General features: G+C 45.8%; 1 protein-coding gene across 1 annotated transcript in view; it reads right to left on the bottom strand.

Annotated features, from left to right (window-relative positions):
* Positions 1–20387, bottom strand: part of notch2 (notch receptor 2) — a 58462-nt gene that overhangs the window by 16891 nt on the left and 21184 nt on the right. The window contains exons 2-20 of the mRNA XM_084164624.1: positions 19663–19744; positions 6599–6864; positions 6007–6348; positions 5586–5708; positions 5141–5374; positions 4828–4983; positions 4511–4696; positions 4310–4423; positions 4099–4212; positions 3741–3974; positions 2916–3026; positions 2598–2790; positions 2183–2328; positions 1929–2042; positions 1695–1814; positions 1453–1605; positions 1064–1292; positions 639–840; positions 300–453 (exon numbers count right to left, since the gene is read on the bottom strand). Coding sequence (XP_084020750.1) covers positions 300–453; positions 639–840; positions 1064–1292; positions 1453–1605; positions 1695–1814; positions 1929–2042; positions 2183–2328; positions 2598–2790; positions 2916–3026; positions 3741–3974; positions 4099–4212; positions 4310–4423; positions 4511–4696; positions 4828–4983; positions 5141–5374; positions 5586–5708; positions 6007–6348; positions 6599–6864; positions 19663–19744 — 3273 coding nt within the window. The remainder of the gene's footprint in view (positions 1–299; positions 454–638; positions 841–1063; positions 1293–1452; positions 1606–1694; positions 1815–1928; positions 2043–2182; positions 2329–2597; positions 2791–2915; positions 3027–3740; positions 3975–4098; positions 4213–4309; positions 4424–4510; positions 4697–4827; positions 4984–5140; positions 5375–5585; positions 5709–6006; positions 6349–6598; positions 6865–19662; positions 19745–20387) is intronic.

Genomic DNA, 20387 nt, shown 5'->3' with positions numbered 1-20387 from the left:
TTATCTACTTCCCCAGAGTTAGATGAACTCGTGGACACCATTTTTATGTATCTGCATGCAGTTTGAAGAAAGTTACTAACAAGTCATCGCTAGTTAGCATTGGCTCATAAAACTACCTCTAACCTTCATAGTGGACGCAGATACATAAAAATGGTTCATCTGACTCTTGGGAAGTAAATAAAGGGCCTCATTGCCAAAATCCTGAACTATCCCTTTGACTGATTGTGAACTATTTGACTGTTTACTGAGAGAGGTGACTGAATAAAACACAGTGTATTGTAGAGGCATGGAATGCTCACCATTCCGAGCAGCATAGTCCTGACAGGACATGTTGGGGACGTCACAGTATAGACCAGTCCAGCCCACAGGACAGTGACATGACCAGGTGGTCTCTGACTGGGAACAGGACCCTCCGTTCCTGCACAGTGGCTGGCTACACAAGTTCACAAAGTTCTGCAATGGGACAAACGGAGCAGGAAATGTTAGCATTGCTTTTCATATGAAGAACCAGACAAAGAGAGATGTTATAATCAGATACCTTTTTTAAAAGTAATTTTCAGTTCAACGCCATTTTACACACACCCACACTCTCTCTCTCTCTCTCTCTCTCTCTCTCTCTCTCTCTCTCCTCTCTCTACCTGGCAGTTCTGCCCGTTGTAGCCCACAGGGCAGGTGCAGCGGTAGGATCCCAGGCCGTCTGTGCAGGTCCCTCCGTTCTTACAGGGCTGAGAGTCACACTCATTCTGCTCATACTGACAGAAGGTCCCGTAAAAACCAGGACGACAACGACACGAGAAGGTGTTGATGTCGTCAACACAGGTCCCGTTATTCAGACAGGAACTGAGGGAAATAGAGGGAGAGAGAGAAAGAAAGATATGTGGTCAAAGATGATGGAAGTCCTTGCGTGTTGCAACGGAAATCAATTTAATACTTTTTTCTAAATGCGTCCCAGTCCACAAGTAGCCACATATCAAAAAGGAAAATTCATTGAAGAATAATTTTGATTGAAACAACTTTAAACACTTTAACACAGTGACTGCAGTTAAAGTCCTTTGTAACCTACCTCTCAGTGCATTCTGGGATGTTGTGTTCACATAGGATTCCGTCAAAGCCTGGCCGGCACTCGCAGACGAAGCTGTTTACGTAGTCCCGGCACACGGCTCCGTTCCGGCAAGGCTGGCTGGCACACTCGTCCACCTCTGTCTCACAGCGCTCCCCATCAAACCCTGGCCGGCAGTCACAGGAGAACCCTCCCACTCCATCCACACAGGAACCGCCGTTCAGACACGGGTCTGAGAGAGTGAGAGAGAGAGAGAGACCCATAAAGCTGTTTGTGAAGATCGATACATTAGTACAGTACACAAGATGCTCATAGAGAATATACACAATATGTGATGTGAGTTTGCCTGGGCTATCCGTGTGAGTGTTCCCAAGAGCTGGGTGATAACTTACTGGGGGAGCAGTCATCGATGTTGGTCTGGCAGTTGAGGCCGCTGTAGCCTGGTTGACACTTGCACACGTAGCTGCCCTGGTTGTTGATGCAACGGGCCCTGTTCTGACACGGGCTCTTTCTGCATTCATCCACATCCTCAGTGCAGCGGGGGCCTATTCAAACATAGCATTTTAATTAACATTATGGTAGAAAATCTCCCCCAACACACACTCACACCTTTTCCCTCTATGTGAATACCCACCTTGCCAGCCACTGGGACATCTACAGGTGTAAAAGGTGTAGTCTGGGGTTGGCTGACACACACCTCCCCGCTCACATGGATGAGACGCACAGGGAACCAACTCCTCCTCACAGTGTTTTCCTGTGGACACACAGAAATATTGTTAATATCCATAACGCCCATGATACAATCAACGTCAGCTCCACCAGAGGGAATATGTCCTGGGTAATACAGTAGTGTGGATGGTATTGTTACCTGAGTACGGAGGGGCACACTGGCAGGTGTAACTGTTGATTCCGTCCACACAGGTACCATGGTTCTCACATGGGCTTGATGCACACTCCTCTATGTTGACCTCACAGTTCACACCTGAGGGGAGAGGGAGGAAGGAAATTAGTGAGTTTTTAAATAAAACAGTGAACAGAAAAACATTTGAATATATTGGGGACTGCAGTTTAATGGGATCATCTGAATAATGAATAAAGGATTTATAAAACCCTGATTCAGACCTGTGAATCCGGGGCGACACTGGCAGGAGTATCCATTGAGTCTGTCCACACAGGTGCCACTGTGCTGGCAGGGGCTGGACTGGCACTCATCCTTCTCCTGGTCACAGTGCTGCCCCACCCAGCCAGACTCACACTCACAGTGGTACCTACATACAGACCAGGGGAGGGAGTAAGGGTTAGTGACAGACAGAGAATAACTTGAAGTATGCATTTCTATCATGTGTATCATATAAACTATATGTTGGACCCCAGGAAGATTAGCTGACGTCATGGCGTCAGCTAATGGGGCTACTAATACAATTCAAAATTCATATAACCTGCAATCATACAGTATGCCGATGGGTTGGGAAAAGTATTATTTTACATAAAGTACGCAACTCTAGAAAGAGTGATAGAGAGCTAGAGAGAGGCATACCCGCTCTGCTGCTCTACACAGTCTCCGTGTACACAGGGCCGGGGAGCACAGTGGTCGGTGCCAGAGTGGCACAGGGGGCCATGGGTGCCAGGGGGGCACTGGCAGATGAAGCCGTTCACCTTGTCCACACATGTACCCCCACTCATACACGGGCTGGAATTACACTCATTGATGTCCACGTCACATTTTGCACCTGAGAGAGAAATAATTCAGAAAATGACTTCTTAGTTCATTCATTCACTGGAATAATCAGGCATGTACTGTCATTAACATGGAGATGCATCTGAATAGTTGAGAGGGAGAAGTATGTGTGTTTACCTGTGTATCCTGGAGCACAGACACACTTGTACTCGTTGATCCCATCCTGGCACTCCCCATACTCACAGGGGTTACTGGCACAGTCATCAACATTGATCTCACAGTTCACCCCTGAGAAGAAAACCAGAAGAGGATGCATTTTGAAGCTTTTTGAACAGGCACTCCATTACAAAAGGTAGCTGCAGTTCCAATGGCCTCCACCAGGGGGAGCAGTGGACTAGCTGACAGTGTTTAACAGGTGTGTTCCAAAGAGAGTGAGCTGAGCGAGTGAAAGTATGTGTGTGACCTAAGCTGACTCCTGTGTGTGTGTGTGTGTGTGTGTGTGTGTGTGTACAGTACCAGTGCACTAGCCTGCACTAATCCCCTAGGCCAGGGCAGCGTGCTGGGCTGAGCAGAGCTGGGCCGACCCTTATGACTGATCCCCTCCTGTCTGAGTGCACTGAGCTGAGAGCTCTGCTCTACCCTGCAGGAAGCCACTTCTACTCCACAGAACAGAGTAGGAACTGCTGGTGTTTCAAGTTCAGAGAAGCACAGCACAGAGCTTTGGGGCTGACAGCACTGAGTGAGCAGCAGTTAAAAGGGATAGTTGGGGATACATAACAAACACCAATGAAGTCATGGTCTACTACAGTTTCACAAACTAGAAATCAGTCATGGTCTAGACCTAAGTTTCACAAATAGTATGTAGACAGAGATGCACCGTGCACAGTGTATGTGAGTTAATGTTTTTGTTTATCCAAACATTCTGTTATTGCACTGGTTTCCCCTTATTACTAAAGTTTTTATAACCCAAAAATATTCCACCCATTCTTTATCTCTGCTCACCTGAGGTGCCAGGCAGACAGTTGCACTGGTACTTGTTGACCAGGTCGATGCACCGTCCGCGGTTCTGGCAGGGGTTGCTGTGGCACTCCATAACCTGGATGTTGCAAATGGAGCCGGTGTAGCCTGGGTCGCAGTCACAGGAGAAGGTGGCGATGCCATCATGACACACACCATGGTGGCAGGGCTCTGGGTCACAGTCATCTATGTTCTCTTTACACAGTGGCCCATAGAAGCCTGGGGAGAGAAACCACACATTGAGTAACTGTTAAATATTCCCTGTGTTAATGCTTTAGTTTAAACATCATGGTTTTAACATGCAAAGGTATATACATTTGCAATGGGTAAGGTTGGCTAGTACCTTCAGCACATTCACACTCGTAACCGTTGGGTCGGTCGATACACTTGGCCCCGTTGAGGCAGGGTGTGCTGGAACACTCGTCAATGTCGATCTGACACATCTCCCCACTGAATCCTAAAGGCCAGGGACGGAACTCAGCGTCAAATACTGTAGCTCGACACCTTCTGAAACACTATGAGAAATGAATTTGATTACAAAAAGGCAGACGAACCTAGAGGGCACTGGCAGACGTAACGTTTGACTTGATCCAGACAGATCCCTTGGTTCAGACATGGAGAGCTGGCACACTCATTGATGTCAATCTCACAGTGTGTTCCCTCAAATCCTGGAAACAGAGAGAGAATATTACACAACAGTATTGTGTGTGTGTGTGTGTGAGAAAGAGAGATAGGGAATCACTGATCACACACACCTTCCATACAGATGCAGCTGTAGTCTCCTATGCGGTCCAGACAGGTGCCGTCGTTCTGGCAGGGGCTGGAGACACACTCATTGATGTCCGTCTCACAGCGCGGCCCACCATAACCTCTTGCACAGTTACATGTGAACGAGCCATCCGTGTTCACACACAATCCTCCGTGCTCACAGGGGTTTGGACCTGAGGGGAAACCTGAGAGGTTAGTTAGACAGAACTATAAAGGAGTACAGAAAGTACCAAAGGGAGAGGAAGGATATTTCTTACAGAATAGTCTGTATAATCTAAATCATGTGTTTTGATCTGTCACTCACCAATGATGCACTCGTTGATGTCGTCATTGCAGGTGCTCCCCTTGTAGCCTGGGGCACAGTTGCAGTTGAACATGCCATTGATAGGGTTGGTGTCGCACTGCGCCCCATCCCGGCACGGGCTACTGATGCAGGCATCATTCACGTGGCACAGCAAACCTGGCAGGGAATATTCAACAGTCACTCAGCCTGTGTGTTTTCTGTGCTTATAGATTCCCCTTGTGGATTAATACATTATCTTTCTACTTATCCATCGATCTGTCTATAAGAGACATCTGTATATATCTACACTGTAGACAGGCTGTTTGTCCCCCACCTGTCTTTCCATAGGGGCAGACACAGAGGAAGGATGCAACACGGTCAATACAGGTGGAGCCCTTGGTGCAGGCAGCCGTAGCACAGTCATCTATGTTCTCAGAGCAGTCCAGGCCACTCCAGCCATTGACACACACACAGGTGTAGCTGCCCTGGATATTGCTGCAGGTACCCCCGTTCTGACACGTGTTGGGCTGCAGGCGACACTCATCCACATCCTCTGTACAGGACTGACCTGCAGGGGGTTGGGGGAGAGAGTTGGACATGTGAGACTAGAGTGAAGAAAAAAGTCCCCCATTAAGACACAGAGAGAAACCACAGACAGAAACACAGAGAACCCACAGACAGAAACACAGAGAAACCACAGACAGAAACACAGACACTGAACAAAAGACAGAAACTGAAACAAAGAAAAAAGACAAACAGACACTATTCTTTATCCTTACCAGTCCATTCCGGGGGGCATTTGCAATTGTAGGTGTTGACACCATCCATGCAGGTCCCTCCATTTTGGCAGTGATGGTCGGGGCAGTCGTCAATGTTGTTGTCACAGTTAGTCCCATTGAAGCCTGCCATGAGAGTGACAAAGATAGAAATGATACGTATTACTTCACTACTACCAATCTGGCTAGCAACCTCTGTCATATAATGTATCAGTTATCATAGTGATGACAAGTTATATTGTAAACAGATAACACAGTGCTTGATTGTTGTGCCCACAAAGCTCCATTGGGTACAGTAGGGTTTTAATAACGGTGTATAGTGTTAGAGCGCCAGCAGGATTCTAGTGTTTGCACCTCAAACATTAATTGCAACAATTGCCTTTCTCTCTTTTTTTCTTTTTTTCTTTCCCTCGCTCTCTCTCACCTGGCAGGCAGTGGCACCAGTAGCTGGTCTCAGAGGTTGGGCGACACGTGCCCCCATTGAGGCAGGGCGAGGGGGAGCAGGGGATGTAGGGGGTCTCACAGTGGCGGCCGGTGAACCCGGGGGCGCAGTTACACCTGTAGGAGCCGGGGGTGTTGACACACACCCCTTCGTTCTGACACACCGGGGTGGAGGCAGCACACTCGTCAGTGTCGTTGAGGCAGCGTGGACCCCAGTAGCCTGGAGGACAGGTACAGCTGAACTTGGCCCCGGACAGGGATCTGCAGGTGCCTCCGTTAGCACAAGGTCCTGACAGACAGCTATCCACACGCTCACATCGTATGCCTGGACACACAGGGCGAGAGAGATGAGGGCTGAGGTTAGGTTATATAACAGTGGTTACTTATCATGACCACAACATACAGTACAGCGTTCTAATCAATGCAAGGGCTAAGGACTGTCCTGAATACGTGCACCAAACATATGACGAATAGTGGAAATAATGTATTGGGATTTAGACTAGTGAACTGCACAGCACTTATCAGGAGTGGACTGTACAGTATTACGCAACAGTTTGAGTCAGAGAGGAGCTGACCTGTCCATCCGTGGGCACACTGGCACTTGTACTTGTCGAGGGAAAGCAGGGTGCATACTCCTCTGTTGGCACAGGGGTTGTTGGGGTAGCAGGTGGAGTTCTGGGGGCTCTGACAGTGCTGCCCGGTGTAGCCCAGGGGACAGGAGCAGGTGGGGCTGCCCGGGATGCCCGACATAGCCACTGAGCAGTTCCCTCCATTCAGACAGTAACCAGGGTGACACGGGTCTTTGTGATGGCAGTACTCACCCAGGAAGCCTGCGGCACACCTGTAGAAAGAGGACAATAGGAGTTTTTTCAGCTAGCTACCACATTAAAGACAGCACATTTTCAGCTATAGAAACCTACACAACAAACACTATACATCAAAGAGGAAGAGGAGCAGCAATAGTGGACAGTAAATATCAGTCATAGTGTAAGATACAGTGATTAATACAGTGAAAATAGTATTTGGACTAGTCATGTCAATTTAACTGGAACTAAGTCATTTGCAAAGAGCTGAGCAGAGGAAAGGGTGACAGCAAGGTCAAGTTTTTTCAAAAATGAAAAAGCAGAAGGACGTGACGAGGTGGTTTTAGATGGAAGTTGACCAAGTGGCAAAAACTAAAAACAAGAACAATCGTATGTGGAGTTGGACAAACACTTGGAACCAGTGCGTATGTGTGTGTTTGCTAGATCACAAGACATAGGGAATCTATTTATCTTTTCTTCTCTCTGTAAAGTGATTTAACCACATGACGAACAGCACAGAGGGAATTACAATCTTGCACAAGAGGACAAATGAAAACCTGCACTCCACCCATTGTTGTGTCATTTGTCTTGGTTGTGTCTGTATTTTTGGAAGTCCTATCTGCTGGTTTTGGTCAGAAACCGAGGTTGAAGCATCATCAGTGGTCAGTCACCCTGCTCTAGGCAGACACTGTCTCAAGGGCCTTTTGCTCCTCAGTGCTGCTGAGTGTGTGTCTGGCACACTGCCGACACACTGTCAAGGGAATCTCAGCCATAGAGTGAACTGCTGCCTCACAGATACAGGCCGCCATACCTACCTCCCTGGGGAGGCTCAGGTAACAGACGACAGGAACACAAACACAGCCTTCTCACATGTCACCCCACACACACACAGTTACTTTTTTTCAAACCGGTTATATATTTTTTAATAATTGATAATTGACGGACAGCAAATGAGAATAATTTTTATCTTTTGAAATGGAGTCTCACACGTACTATATTTATTCTGCACTAAACGCAGCTTGAAAATATTAGGTTGAGAGAGCATGGGAAACTCCGGCTGTCATGATTCATGACAGAGAGAAGCCCAGAGAAGATCAATAGGAAGTGTGTAAGTGTCGTCTTCACCCAAGTATTCATCACACAGTCCGAGGGTTCACACACCTGTTTTAACACACTTGTTGTTTCACACACACAACCTCTAAAAAGACGAGGACAACAAATCTTCAAAGAGCTGTGACACAGACCTCCTCACCTCTCTCCGATTGGACATGCTCCACAGGCATAGTTACTTCCCCAGAACTCCCCCTCATCCCTCCATGCTGTCTCCTCCCTGTCTCAGTACTCCTCTCCAGTTACACACACACACACACACACACACACACACACACACACACACACACACACACACACACACACAGGCTGTGCTTAGAGGTAACACAACAATACTAATGCCCCTCTACTCCATGACAACCTCTCAACCCTCTGAAAGAATGATGACACGGCCCCTGTGCCCCTGACATAGATCACATTAGCAGCCTGTCAAACAAAGCCGACCATGTCCACGTTAGTATTAGTTTTATATTTCAGCAGTAAGACCTATAATGTATGATTAAAGACAAGGGAACACTATATGTTACTGTGGAGATGGCTATAAACTAAAAATCTCTCTGAAATTCAACAGTGTTGAAAGAAAAGAGGACATACAGTACCAGTCACAAGTTTGGACACACCTACTCATTCAACGGTTTATCTTTATTTTTACTATTTTCTACATTGTAGAACAATAGTGAAGACATCAAAACTATGAAATAACACATATGGAAGTAACCAAAAAAGTGTTAAAACAAATCTAAATACAGTGAGGGAAAAAAGTATTTGATCCCCTGCTGATTTTGTACGTTTGCCCACTGACAAAGACATGATCAGTCTATCATTTTAATGGTAGGGTTATTAGAACAGTGAGAGACAGAATAACAAAACAAAAATCCAGAAAAACGCAGGTAAAAAATTTTCTACATTGATTTGCATTTTAATGAGGGAAATAAGTATTTGACCCCTCTGCAAAACATGACTTAGTACTTGGTGGCAAAACCCTTGTTGGCAATCACAGAGGTCAGACGTTTCTTGTAGTTGGCCACCAGGTTTGCACACATCTCAGGAGGGATTTTGTCCCACTCCTCTTTGCAGATCTTCTCCAAGTCATTAAGGTTTCGAGGCTGAGGTTTGGCAACTCGAATCTTCAGCTCCCTCCACAGATTTTCTATGGGATTAAGGTATGGAGACTGGCTAGGCCACTCCAGTACCTTAATGTGCTTCTTCTTGAGCCACTCCTTTGTTGCCTTGGCCGTGTGTTTTGGGTCATTGTCACGCTGGAATACCCATACACGACCCATTTTCAATGCCCTGGCTGAGGGAAGGAGGTTCTCACCCAAGATTTGACGGTACATGGCCCCGTCCATCGTCCCTTTAATGCGGTGAAGTTGTCATGTCCCCTTAGCAGAAAACCCCCCCCAAAGCATAATGTTTCCACCTCCATGTTTGACGGTGGGGATGGTGTTCTTGGGGTCATAGGCAGCATTCCTCCTCCTCCAAACACGGTGAGTTGAGTTGATGCCAAAGAGCTCGATTTTGGTCTCATCTGACCACAACACTTTCACCCAGTTCTCCTCTGAATCATTCAGATGTTCATTGGCATACTTCAGACGGGCCTGTATATGTGCTTTGTTGAGCAGGGGGACCTTGTCAGTGGGCAAACGTACAAAATCAACAGGGGATCAAATACGTTTTTCCCTCACTGTATATAGATTTTAGATTCTTCAAAGTAGCCACACTTTGCCTTGATGACAGCTTTGCACACTCTTGGCATTCTCTCAAACAGCTTCACCTGGAATGCTTTTCCAACAGTCTTGAAGGAGTTCCCACATATTCTGAGCACTTGTTGGCTGCTTTTCCTTCACTCTGTGGTCCAACTCATCCCAAACCATCTCAATTGGGTTGAGGTCAGGTGATTGTGGAGGCCAGGTCATCTGATGCAGCACTCCATCACTCTCCTTCTTGGTCAAATAGCTCTTACACAGCCTGGAGGTGTGTTTTGGGTCATTGTCCTGTTGAAAAACAAATGATAGTCCCACTTCACGCAGTCTCCTCTGAACAGTTGATGTTGAGATGTGTCTGTTACTTGAACTCAGTGAAGCATTTATTTGGGCTGCAATTTCTGAGGCTGGTTACTCTAATGAACTTATCCTCTGCAGCGGAGGTAACTCTGGGTCTTCCTTTCCTGTGGCGGTCCTCATGAGAGCCAGTTTCATCATAGCGCTTGATGGTTTTTGCGACTGCACTTGAAGAAACTTTCAAAGTTCTTGAAATATTCCGCATTGACTGACCTTCATGTCTTAAAGTAATGATGGACTGTCATTTCTCTTTGCTTTGAGCTGTTCTTGCCATAATATGGGCTATCTTCTGTATACCACCCCTACCATGTCACAACACAACTGATTGGTTAAAACGCATTAAGAAGGAAATAAATTCCACAAATTAACTTTTAAGAAGGCACACCTGTACTACATGATTCCATGTGTGTTATTTCATAGTTTTGATGCCTTCACTATTATTCTACAATGTAGAAAATAGTAAAAAAATAAAAAATAAAAACCCTGGAATGAGTACGTGTGTCCAAACTTTGATTGAATTTAATTGGGTTTATCAAACCGGTGTTAACAAAATAAAATGTCACGGCGTCAGCGATACATAGCTGTCCTTCAGTTTTTTGTGCTCTATTCAATATACACTGAACAAAAATATAAACGCAACATGTAAAGTGTTGGTCCCATGTTTCATGAGCAGATCCCAGAAATGTTCCATACACACAAAAAGCTTATTTCTCTCAAATTCTGTGTACAAATTTGTTTCCATCCCTGTTAATGAGCATTTCTCCTTTGCCAAGATAATCCATCCACCTGACAGGTGTGAGATATCAAGAAGCTGATTAAACAGCCTGATCATTACACAGGTGCACCTTGTGCTGGGGACAATAAAAGGCCACTCTAAAATGTGCAGTTGTGTCACACAACACAATGCCACAGATGTCTCAAGTTTTGAGGGATTATGCAATTGGAATGCTGACTGCAGGAATGTCCACCAGAGATGTTGTCAGAGAATTGAATGTTCATTTCTCTACCATAAGCCGCATCCAACATCGTTTTAGAGAATTTGGTGTCCAACCGGCCTCACAACCGCAGACCACGTGTATGGCGTTGTGTGGGCGAGCGGTTTGCTGATGTCAACATTGTGAACAGAGTGCCCCATGGTGGCGGTGGGGTTATGGTATGGGCATGCCTAAGCTATGGACAACAAACACAATTGCATTTTATCGATGGCAATTTGAATGCACAGAGATACCGTGACGAGATCCTGAGGCCCATTGTCATGCCATTCATTCGCTACCATCACCTCGTGTACCAGCATGATAATGCACGGCCCCATGTCGCAATGATCTGTACACAGATCATGGACGATGAAAATGTCCCAGTTCTTCCATGGCCAGCATACCAGACATGTCCCGAATTGAGCATGTTTGGGTTGCTCTGGATCAACGTGTACGACAGCGTATTCCAGTTCCCACCAATATCCAGCAACTTCTCACAGCCATTGAAGAGGGGTGGGACAACATTTGACAGTCCGCAATCAACAGCCTGATCAACTCTATGCGAAGGAGATGTGTCGCGCTGCATGAGGAAAATGGTGGTCACACCAGATTTTATTTCAATTTACTGATTTCCTTAGATGAAATGTAACTCCCTAAAATCTTTGAAATTGTTGCATGTTGCGTTTATATTTTTGTTCAGTATAATATTGCCCCTAACCAAATCAGTACCTACCCCCTGCAACAGAATAACAAGGCTGTGCATGACACACATTATTATTATGGGAGTGTCTAGGTGAAAACAGGAGAGGACCTAAAATGACTTACACTGAGTGTACAAAACATTAGGAACACCTGCTCTTTCCATGACAGACTGACCAGGTGAATCCAGGTGAAAGCCATGATCCCTTATTGATGTCACCTGTTAAATCTACTTCAATCAGTGTAGATGAATGGGAGGAAACAGGTTGAAGAAGGAATGTTAAGCCTGAAGACAACAGAGACATGGATTGTGTATGTGTGCAATTCAGAGGGTGAATGGCCAAGACAAAAAATATAAGTGCCTTTGAACAAGGTATGGTAGTAGGTGCCAGGCGCACCGGTTTGAGTGTGTCAAGAACTGCAACGCTGCTGGGTTTTTCCACGCTTAACCGTTTCCAGTGTGTATCAAGAAGCATTAGAGTCAACATGGGCCAGCATCCCTGTGGAACGCTTTCGACACCTTGTAGAGTCCATGCCCCGACGAATTGAGGCGGTTCTGAGGGCAAAATGGGGTGCTACTCAATATTAGGAAGGTGTTCCTAATGTTTGGTATACTCAGTGTCTATAATACAACAAACCATGACGGCCTGTGGAGTTTGTTCACTGAAATGTTGAACTAATTAAAAGATCTTGAACAAAAAAAGAATTTGGATAAATCATGCACAAAGCCCTACAGTCAAATACAGTCCAGACTGCTCCTCACCACACAGTTAGACTGTAGTCAGCTCTACTTTCAGGAATAACCCAGAGGTTCTGCAGCCAAACTCATCTATAGGATTCTTTGTTATCCTCCATGTGGGCTTTTTCTTTCCCTCCCTGTTTCCCTCTCTTTCTCTCAGTGCAGTTCCCTGCAGCTTTCCTCTCTCTCTTCTCGGGGTGTCAGGTTTCTACAGCTGGTTCACATTAGAGGCCCCCTGTTCAGTCCCTGCACCCCCTCTCCCTCTACCTCTGGCTCTCCGATGGCTGACCTCTCCCGGTCCTGTCCACTGGGGCGTGGGTGAGGGCTGAGGGGAGGATTTCGCCTCTCCAACTCTCTAATTTACCCCCCACCCGCTCACTGATGCCTAATAACTCTGTCATGCTCTCCTCCTCTCCTTTCTGGCCGTCACACACTGACCGGGCTGCACAAACAGAGGGTTCCTTTTCACATTTCACACTCGCCTCATTCGCTTTGGCTGGTTGGACTGGAGCGTAGGTGGACTCTGGTGCAAGTATGTAGTATTATTCTACAGTAGAAAGTAACAATTCAAAACCCAAAATGATGGTGTAGGTTGAAAATATTGGGAGATGTGTGCCTCTTTTTAGAAGATCTAGGCCAGGGGTGTCAAACTAATTTTGCCCTGGGGGCCACATTCGGTATTCAACGAGGTCCGGAGGTCCGCACTGAAAATTAGATATATTTCCTCGCCGTAAAAATTGCCCAAAAATAATCCTCTATCGATCGTTTTGGGATTTTTTTATGCTTCCCGACTATCTAGCTTTCATTTAGGTGATTATTAGCAAGAAACTGTATGAATGTAGGTCCATTATAATTTCTACACAGTTTTGATTTGGGTTTAGTCATTTGAAAGTATATTGAGCCCCCCCTCCCCAAAAAAAACAAATATATATATTTAAAAAATAAAGATGTATTTGTTATTTTTTTTACTCAAACCACCTGCGGGCCCGGTCCAGAATGACCCCCTTGGTATGTTTGACGCACCTGATCTAGGCTATATGACACTACATGGGCATAATGGAAAAAGTATTGCTTTTCTTTCTTGGCTTCTTTACAATAAAACTCTCCCATTCCTTTTTGCTCATTCCCTTCTATGCTCTTTACTCAGAGGACATGTTAGAGTGGTATTTTTGGAAGCAAACACTGTCTCGTTCAGCTTCAGCTTTAACCTCTTTTCATAAAGAGAAGAAAGAAAGGCTGCAAAAACAACACGAGTGATGGGGGGAAAGGGGGAGGGGTGCGAATCGCAAGTAATTAATAGCGAGAGAAAAAGGGTGGATTGTGGGGAGACTGAAGAGAGGGAATAAAAGGCGGGAGAGAGGAGAGAAAAAGAGACTGTTGGAGGGTGGAGTCCAACGTTGGGCTGTGTGGTAAAATAGCAAACTGTATTTAAAAGCACACTCCAAAAGAATCAAGATCTGACAGACAGAAGGAGGAATCCGTTTTGAGTCTGTATGCTCCATCAGCTTTCCTCTGTTGTGTGGTGTCATATAGTTATTAAAGTCTAGGAGGCCTACATATTTCATTGAGGTCATACAACCACTTGTAGGCTCTCATCTTAAACTTCACAGGGTTAGCCTAGCTTAGCTGTCCTGGTTTCAGACTGGCTCCACCACTTCATTATTGTCATTATCACCACAGCTCTCTGTCACAGAGTCCCACATGTCACTGCAGTGTCTTGTAGGTTTAGAATCTGGTTGTTATAGTCCCCACTAATCTGTAAGGCTTCCTCCCTTTGAGGGTGAGAGTGGGTGTGTGAGGAGTGTGGGTGGACATGTGGGGGGGTGGCAGGAAGCCTTAAAAGGGACAGTCCCTCATGGCTAGCGGGCCATGTTGACAAGAGTTGGCAATGATGAATGGTCTCGTCTCCACCCGTCCTGACCCCTCCCATAGACCATACACACAGCCCCAGTCATACCCCCCCCTGACATTCACCAACACCCCCGCCGGCAGACCCCTTTCCTAGCCCTCTGTGCCAGCCACACTTCACCCCTTCCCAGCTCCACTGTCCCAGCGCCAGGCCAGCCACTCCCTAGTCTCAAGGTGCCCTTGGGCCTGGCTTTAGTCTCTTATCTGTGTGGTTCCACACTATCAATGCATCTAGTTGGGCTGTGGTGGGTAAGAGGACTGTGATGACTTCAGAGTATGGAGAGAAAAACCAACGCCTTGGGTTTGTTTCTTCAAAATCACAGGGTTTTATTGACTTAGGTTTTGGTCATGTGTTTGCCTGGCCACTCAGTGTGTGTGTTATCAGCTACTGTGATTGTGTGCGTGCTGGACTGCTGGAGTGGAGTAGAGGTATGGAGTGGAGGAGTAGAGGTATGGAGTGGAGTAGAGGAGTAGAGGTATGGAGTGGAGTGCAGTGAAAGGAGTGAGGAAGTGATTGAGCTAAAGCAGTGCTCCTCCACTCTGCTCTCCCTCCTCCTTACTGCTAGAGTTTCTGGTTCTCTCCTGTTTCACCTGAGGCTGTGTGATGCTCCATTGGGATAGGAAATCACATCATGGCTCTCTGCAGGGAAAGCATAGAATGAAAGAGGACTGACAGACATATAGACAGGGGTAGAAAGGGGGTAAGGTTAAGTCAGTGGGGCAAAGACAAGGGGTAACAGAGAGATTGAGGGACTGAGACAGAGATACAAAAAGTAGGGTGGAGGGGTTAAATGAAAAGAAAGGGAAGAGATGGTGGGAATGATGAAAGGGGGGATAAATTGAGGGAGAGAGAGAGCAAAGGATTAAGAAGCCAGGTGAGTTGTGTCCAGAGGCATCTAGCCCGGCAGACTGAGGGATGATTGACAGACAGTCAGTGATGAGTGAGGAGCAGTGACAGGGTCATTTCTCTCTCTCCTTTCTCCTCTCCTGCCCCCTCTCTCCCCTCCCCACCGCTCATCAACGACGAGCTTGCTCTGAGATACTCTCCTCAAATTACTGCTAAAGAGACATCCTCCTTTCTTTACCTCCTCTTTCTTCCTCCCTCTGCCCCAAGGCAAATTCTACCTGTCAGGTCAAACAAACTACTACACACACTAAACTCTCTATCCAGAAAGGGAGAGCAAGAGGAGATAGAAGGAGAAATCATCCGTTTGCACCATGGCACTGCAATAGACAAAGGGATTTTGTTCAGGAAAGAAAAAAAGTTTGGATGCCATCACTCTCGCCCTAGGGTTGCTGTGCTCAGTCAGGTACTAGGCTCTAGTATCTTGTGAAAGTTCCTAAAAACAGGAATATCGTCCAACGGCCATTCTCTTTGGGCCTTATTGGTGTAGCGTAGCTTATGTTTTCTAAATCTTAAGATCAACACTGTGCTGTGACATATAGGTACACTTGGGCCCAGGCTCAATGGACAGGCGACACACAAAACACACAGCAGTGACACACGCCTCTTTCACACACCCTGGCTGAAGGTTTGTAGTCCCACCGGTCCAACAGCTTCAACACACCCTATTCTGCCAGCCAGCCAGCCTCTCCCTCCCAGATTCTGCCAGCCATCCTCTCCCTCCCAGACTCATCTCTCTCATACATCCCCAGTAAGCAAAAAGATAGACAGAGAGGAGTGCACTGCAATGAAAAAGCATTACTAAGCATCAGCTGAATGTGCCCCTATCTCCTTCTCTGTATCCTCCTGTTCCCTTTGCACAAAAGCCAACTGGCAGCCATCAATCCATCTTCGAGCACATTTCAGCCTGCCTCCCTCGTCAACCGCCGGTGTCCAGCCTTGTCCTAAAGACAGCATGTCAACACAACAGTAGTCATCATAATTAACTCTCTCACCCCTGGGCTGCTCCATAGTCCATAATTACACTTGTCTTGGGGGGGGGGGGGGGGGGGGGGGGTTTAGGCTGCTGTTTACTTTTCACGGCTTGCCTTTTAATATGTTGGAAGTCTAATAAACACATAATGGGATTTTCACACAATGACTCTTTTGAGTTCGGCCGACGGGCGGGCAGGAGGGAAGGAGCCGGGACTGTGTGACGACGGCACATAGACTGACTGGTTAATCAGTCTAACAGTTGCCCTGCTCTCGGTCACCTGACTGGCCTTGGACTGAAAGACTCCTCTCTTCAGGAGGAGCAGCCGCTGCCAGGCCCCAGCCTTCACATACTCAACTGTCTGCTGCTACCGTTATCCTCATAGACATTCAATATGGGACAAAGGAGTATATTTATATTTTTAGATAATAGAGAAGAGGGACAAACTCGAATGTTGAAACTTCCCTCTGGGGCAGTCAATGCCAGTTACTCAATAGTCACCCTTAAAACCAGTGTGTGTGACTCAAGCTCAAGTTCAGTGTTCTTTTCCTTTGGCTCACTCATCCTCCTATTCGCTCTCATTAAAACCACTGATGGTAAAAACCTACGCCTAGTTCAAGGTCAGTGTCATGTTCTAGAACAGGGGAGGACACATAATGGACTCCATACACCTGTAGAGTAACATACACTATATATACAATAGTATGTGGACACCCCTTCAAATTAGTGGCTTCGGCTAGTTCAGCCACACCCGTTGCTGACAGGTGTATAAAATCGAGCACACAGCCATAGACAAACATTGGAAGTAGAATGGCCCTAATGAAGAGCTCAGTGACTTTCAACGAGGCATCGTCATAGGATGCCACCTTTCCAACAAGTCAGTTTGTCAAATTTCTGCCCTGCTAGAGCTTCCCCGGTCAACTGTAAATGCTGTTATTGTGAAGTGGAAACGTCTAGGAGCAACAATGGCTCAGCCGCAAAGTGATAGACCTCACAAGCTCACAGAAAGGGACCAGCGAGTGCTGAAGTGCGTACAAATCGTCTGTCTTCGGTTGCAACACTCACTACTGAGTTCCAAACTGCCTCTGGAAACTACGTCAGCACAATTACTGTTTGTCGGGAACTTCATGAAATGGGTTTCCATGGCAGAGCAGCCGCACACAAGCCTAAGATCATCATGCACAATGCCAAGCGTCGGCTGGAGTGGTGTAAAGCTCGCCGCCATTGGACTCTGGAGCAGTGGAAACACGTTCTCTGGAGTGATGAATCACGCTTCACCATCTGGCAGTCCGACGGACGAATCTGGGTTTGGCAGATGCCAAGAGACGCAACCTGCTCCAATGCATAGCATGAACTGTAAAGTTTGGTGGAGGAGGAATAATGGTCTGGGGCTGTTTTTCATGGTTTTGGCTAGACCCCTTACTTCCAGTGAAGGGAAATCTTAACGCTACAGCATCCAATAACATTCTAGACGATTCTGTGCTTCCAAATTTGTGGCAACAGTTTGGGGAAGGCCCTTTAATGTTTCAGCATGACAATGCCCCCGTGCACAAAGCGAGGTCCATACAGAAATGGTTTGTAGAGATCGGTGTGGAAGAACTTGACTGGCCTGCACAGAGCCCTGACCTCATCGAACACCTTTGGGATGAATTGGAACGCTGACTGCAAGCCAGGCATAATCGCCCAACATCAGCGCCCAACCTCACTAATGCTCATGGCTGAATGGAAGCAAGTACCCGCAGCAATGTTCCAACATCTAGTGGAAAGCCTTCCCAGAAGAGTGGAGGCTGTTATAGCAGCAAAGGGGGGACCAACTCCATATTAATGCCCATGATTTTGGAATGAGATGTTCGACGAGCAGGTGTCCACATACTTTTGGTCATGTATTGTATTTGCCTTGCAGCTGAATTGAAAACATTGATTATAGCCTAGATGTTTTCTATTTATTTTGGAAGCAGCAAACCTTTCAGATTCCACAGGTCTGGGAACAGAAACAGTGTGAGATTCACATCCCATTAAATGAAACGTAATAGGTTCATGACCCAGCTGTGTGCTTCCATAATTGCTGATCAGATTGGGAGTATCTTTCTCTGCTAAGTAAGGTCATAATTACAAACACGTGCAAAGGCATTAGGCTTAAGCCTATATCATGACAAACCTAAATACCCACAGACCTTTACAGAACAAGGCAATTCCATGGTAACAGTGACACAGACTCAGATTTTCTCTTTAAAATGTATGTCAAACAAAAACCAATGATTGCAAAGTTAAACAAACCATACAACTTTAAGCAAAAGGTCTACTTAACAATTTCCAATGAAAATTAGGTAACACTTTACTTGACACCCAGCATCATAGCATGTTATGACACGGCCATAACCATGTCATATGTCATAACAGCTGACATAACTTGTCATAACCTGTCATAATATGGTCATAACACTGTCACGACATTATTTAGACCTGTTGTGACATTTATTGCATTATTTTATGGCTGGTAATGACACCTACAAAAGAGTGTTAAAACCACCAAACAAGGAAAAACATTCCATTACACCATAACCTACTTGTCAACAGTATGTTTATGTTATATACATTTTTCTGAAATTGACCATATTAAATTATCATTGTAATTGCGCACACATTGATGTCAGACATGCACCTACCCCAATGCACCTTTCAGGAGCAAGACAAGACACCGTCTTTTTGACTAATGACTGACATAAGGACATGTACGTGATAGGCCTATCTGGCTTATATGATTATGCTGGTCATAATGCTTCTTGACAGTGTCATAAAGTGTATTTTCTTAGTCCAAGTAAAGTGACACAGGATGGTCATAATGATGGAGTTGGTGTCATGCAAAGCCACGCAGTCGTGGGTGAATATGGAGTACAGCAGAGGGCTGAGGACACACCCCTGCGGGGCCCCTGTGTTAAGAGAAGAACTTGAAGAACAGTGCAGATGCAAAGTTTGTTAACAGAATGACGGTTAGTGCTGTTTGTGTCGTCATTCTGTTATCAAACTTTGCATCTGCACTGTTCTTCAAGTAAATGTGTTTTTGTAACATTTTCTGTGGAAATTGTTTAACTTTGCAATCATTGGTTTCTGTTTCACATACATTTGAAAGTGAAAAGTCTGAGTTTTAGTGTCACTCTGTTAACGTGGAATTGCCCAACATTAAAAAGCAATACCCTATCTGGATTTAGACAGTGAATGATAGCGTTACCATTGAATACAGTGGCAGTCTTTATTCATTTGGTATCAACGACTTGGGAGATCCCCTGAGATCTCTTTAAAAACACAGCATGGAGGTGGAGGTATATGTTTTGGTGGTGCTCTCAGTATTGGTATTAGTCAGTGTTTCCAGTGCCTGTGGAAAGATGGGGTTTGATTTGACCCTTGGGTTGGGATGGTCCTGGACTCAACAACCAGCTGAGGGGTTCCTCCTCGGCCAAGCCAGTCTTACCTGCAGTATCCTGTGCCATTGGTGAAGGTGACACACGTAGCATTGTTCACACATGGCTTAACAGCATCCAGACACTGAAGAGCTGTAACAGACAGGAATACAACACATCAGTCAAGAATAGGGTTTAATGGTGGGAACCAGGTTACCACAATTTACTGGGATATTCCACCCAAACCCACTCCCTTTCCCGGGATAAATAATTGCCAGAAACCGGTAAATTATAATACATTATTTCTATGAACAGCATGATATGAAATGGAAATTATATTAAATTAATGTCTAAAATCGGTCATCATTCGGCCTTCTCTGCTTTCTGCATGATCAATAATCAACGCTCAGGGTGTGTGTGCGCCCGTTGTTGTAGCCTACCGTATTTACACAAAGTCGCCCTTAATTCAAAGTGCACGCATTGTTTATGCTGAAACTGTACACGCAACCTTTAATTCCAGTTAATACGGTAACAAAATTGGCTCCAACTTTTGAGCTATAGGTAGGCCTACCTGCTTTTATTCATTTTAAAAATGTAATCTTCGTGGCAAAGCTTTACTCAAATTAATGCAGAGGCCGAATGCAAAACCTACCTGCTGAAAATCCTGTCTAAGGAATTCAGCCTGTTTGAAGCAACAAACTCCATGGAGGCCGAGAGATCCTTCTCAGTCTGCAGCCAATTTGAGGAAGATCAGAAACCGCCCAATACCAGGAAGCATTGATGCACTGTGCTTTTT

Source organism: Coregonus lavaretus, assembly GCF_964263955.1.
Source record: "Coregonus lavaretus genome assembly, chromosome: 6".
Lineage (NCBI taxonomy): Eukaryota > Metazoa > Chordata > Actinopteri > Salmoniformes > Salmonidae > Coregonus > Coregonus lavaretus.
Note: the sequence above shows the minus strand (reverse complement) of the source record. Positions and strands in the feature narration are given on the sequence as shown.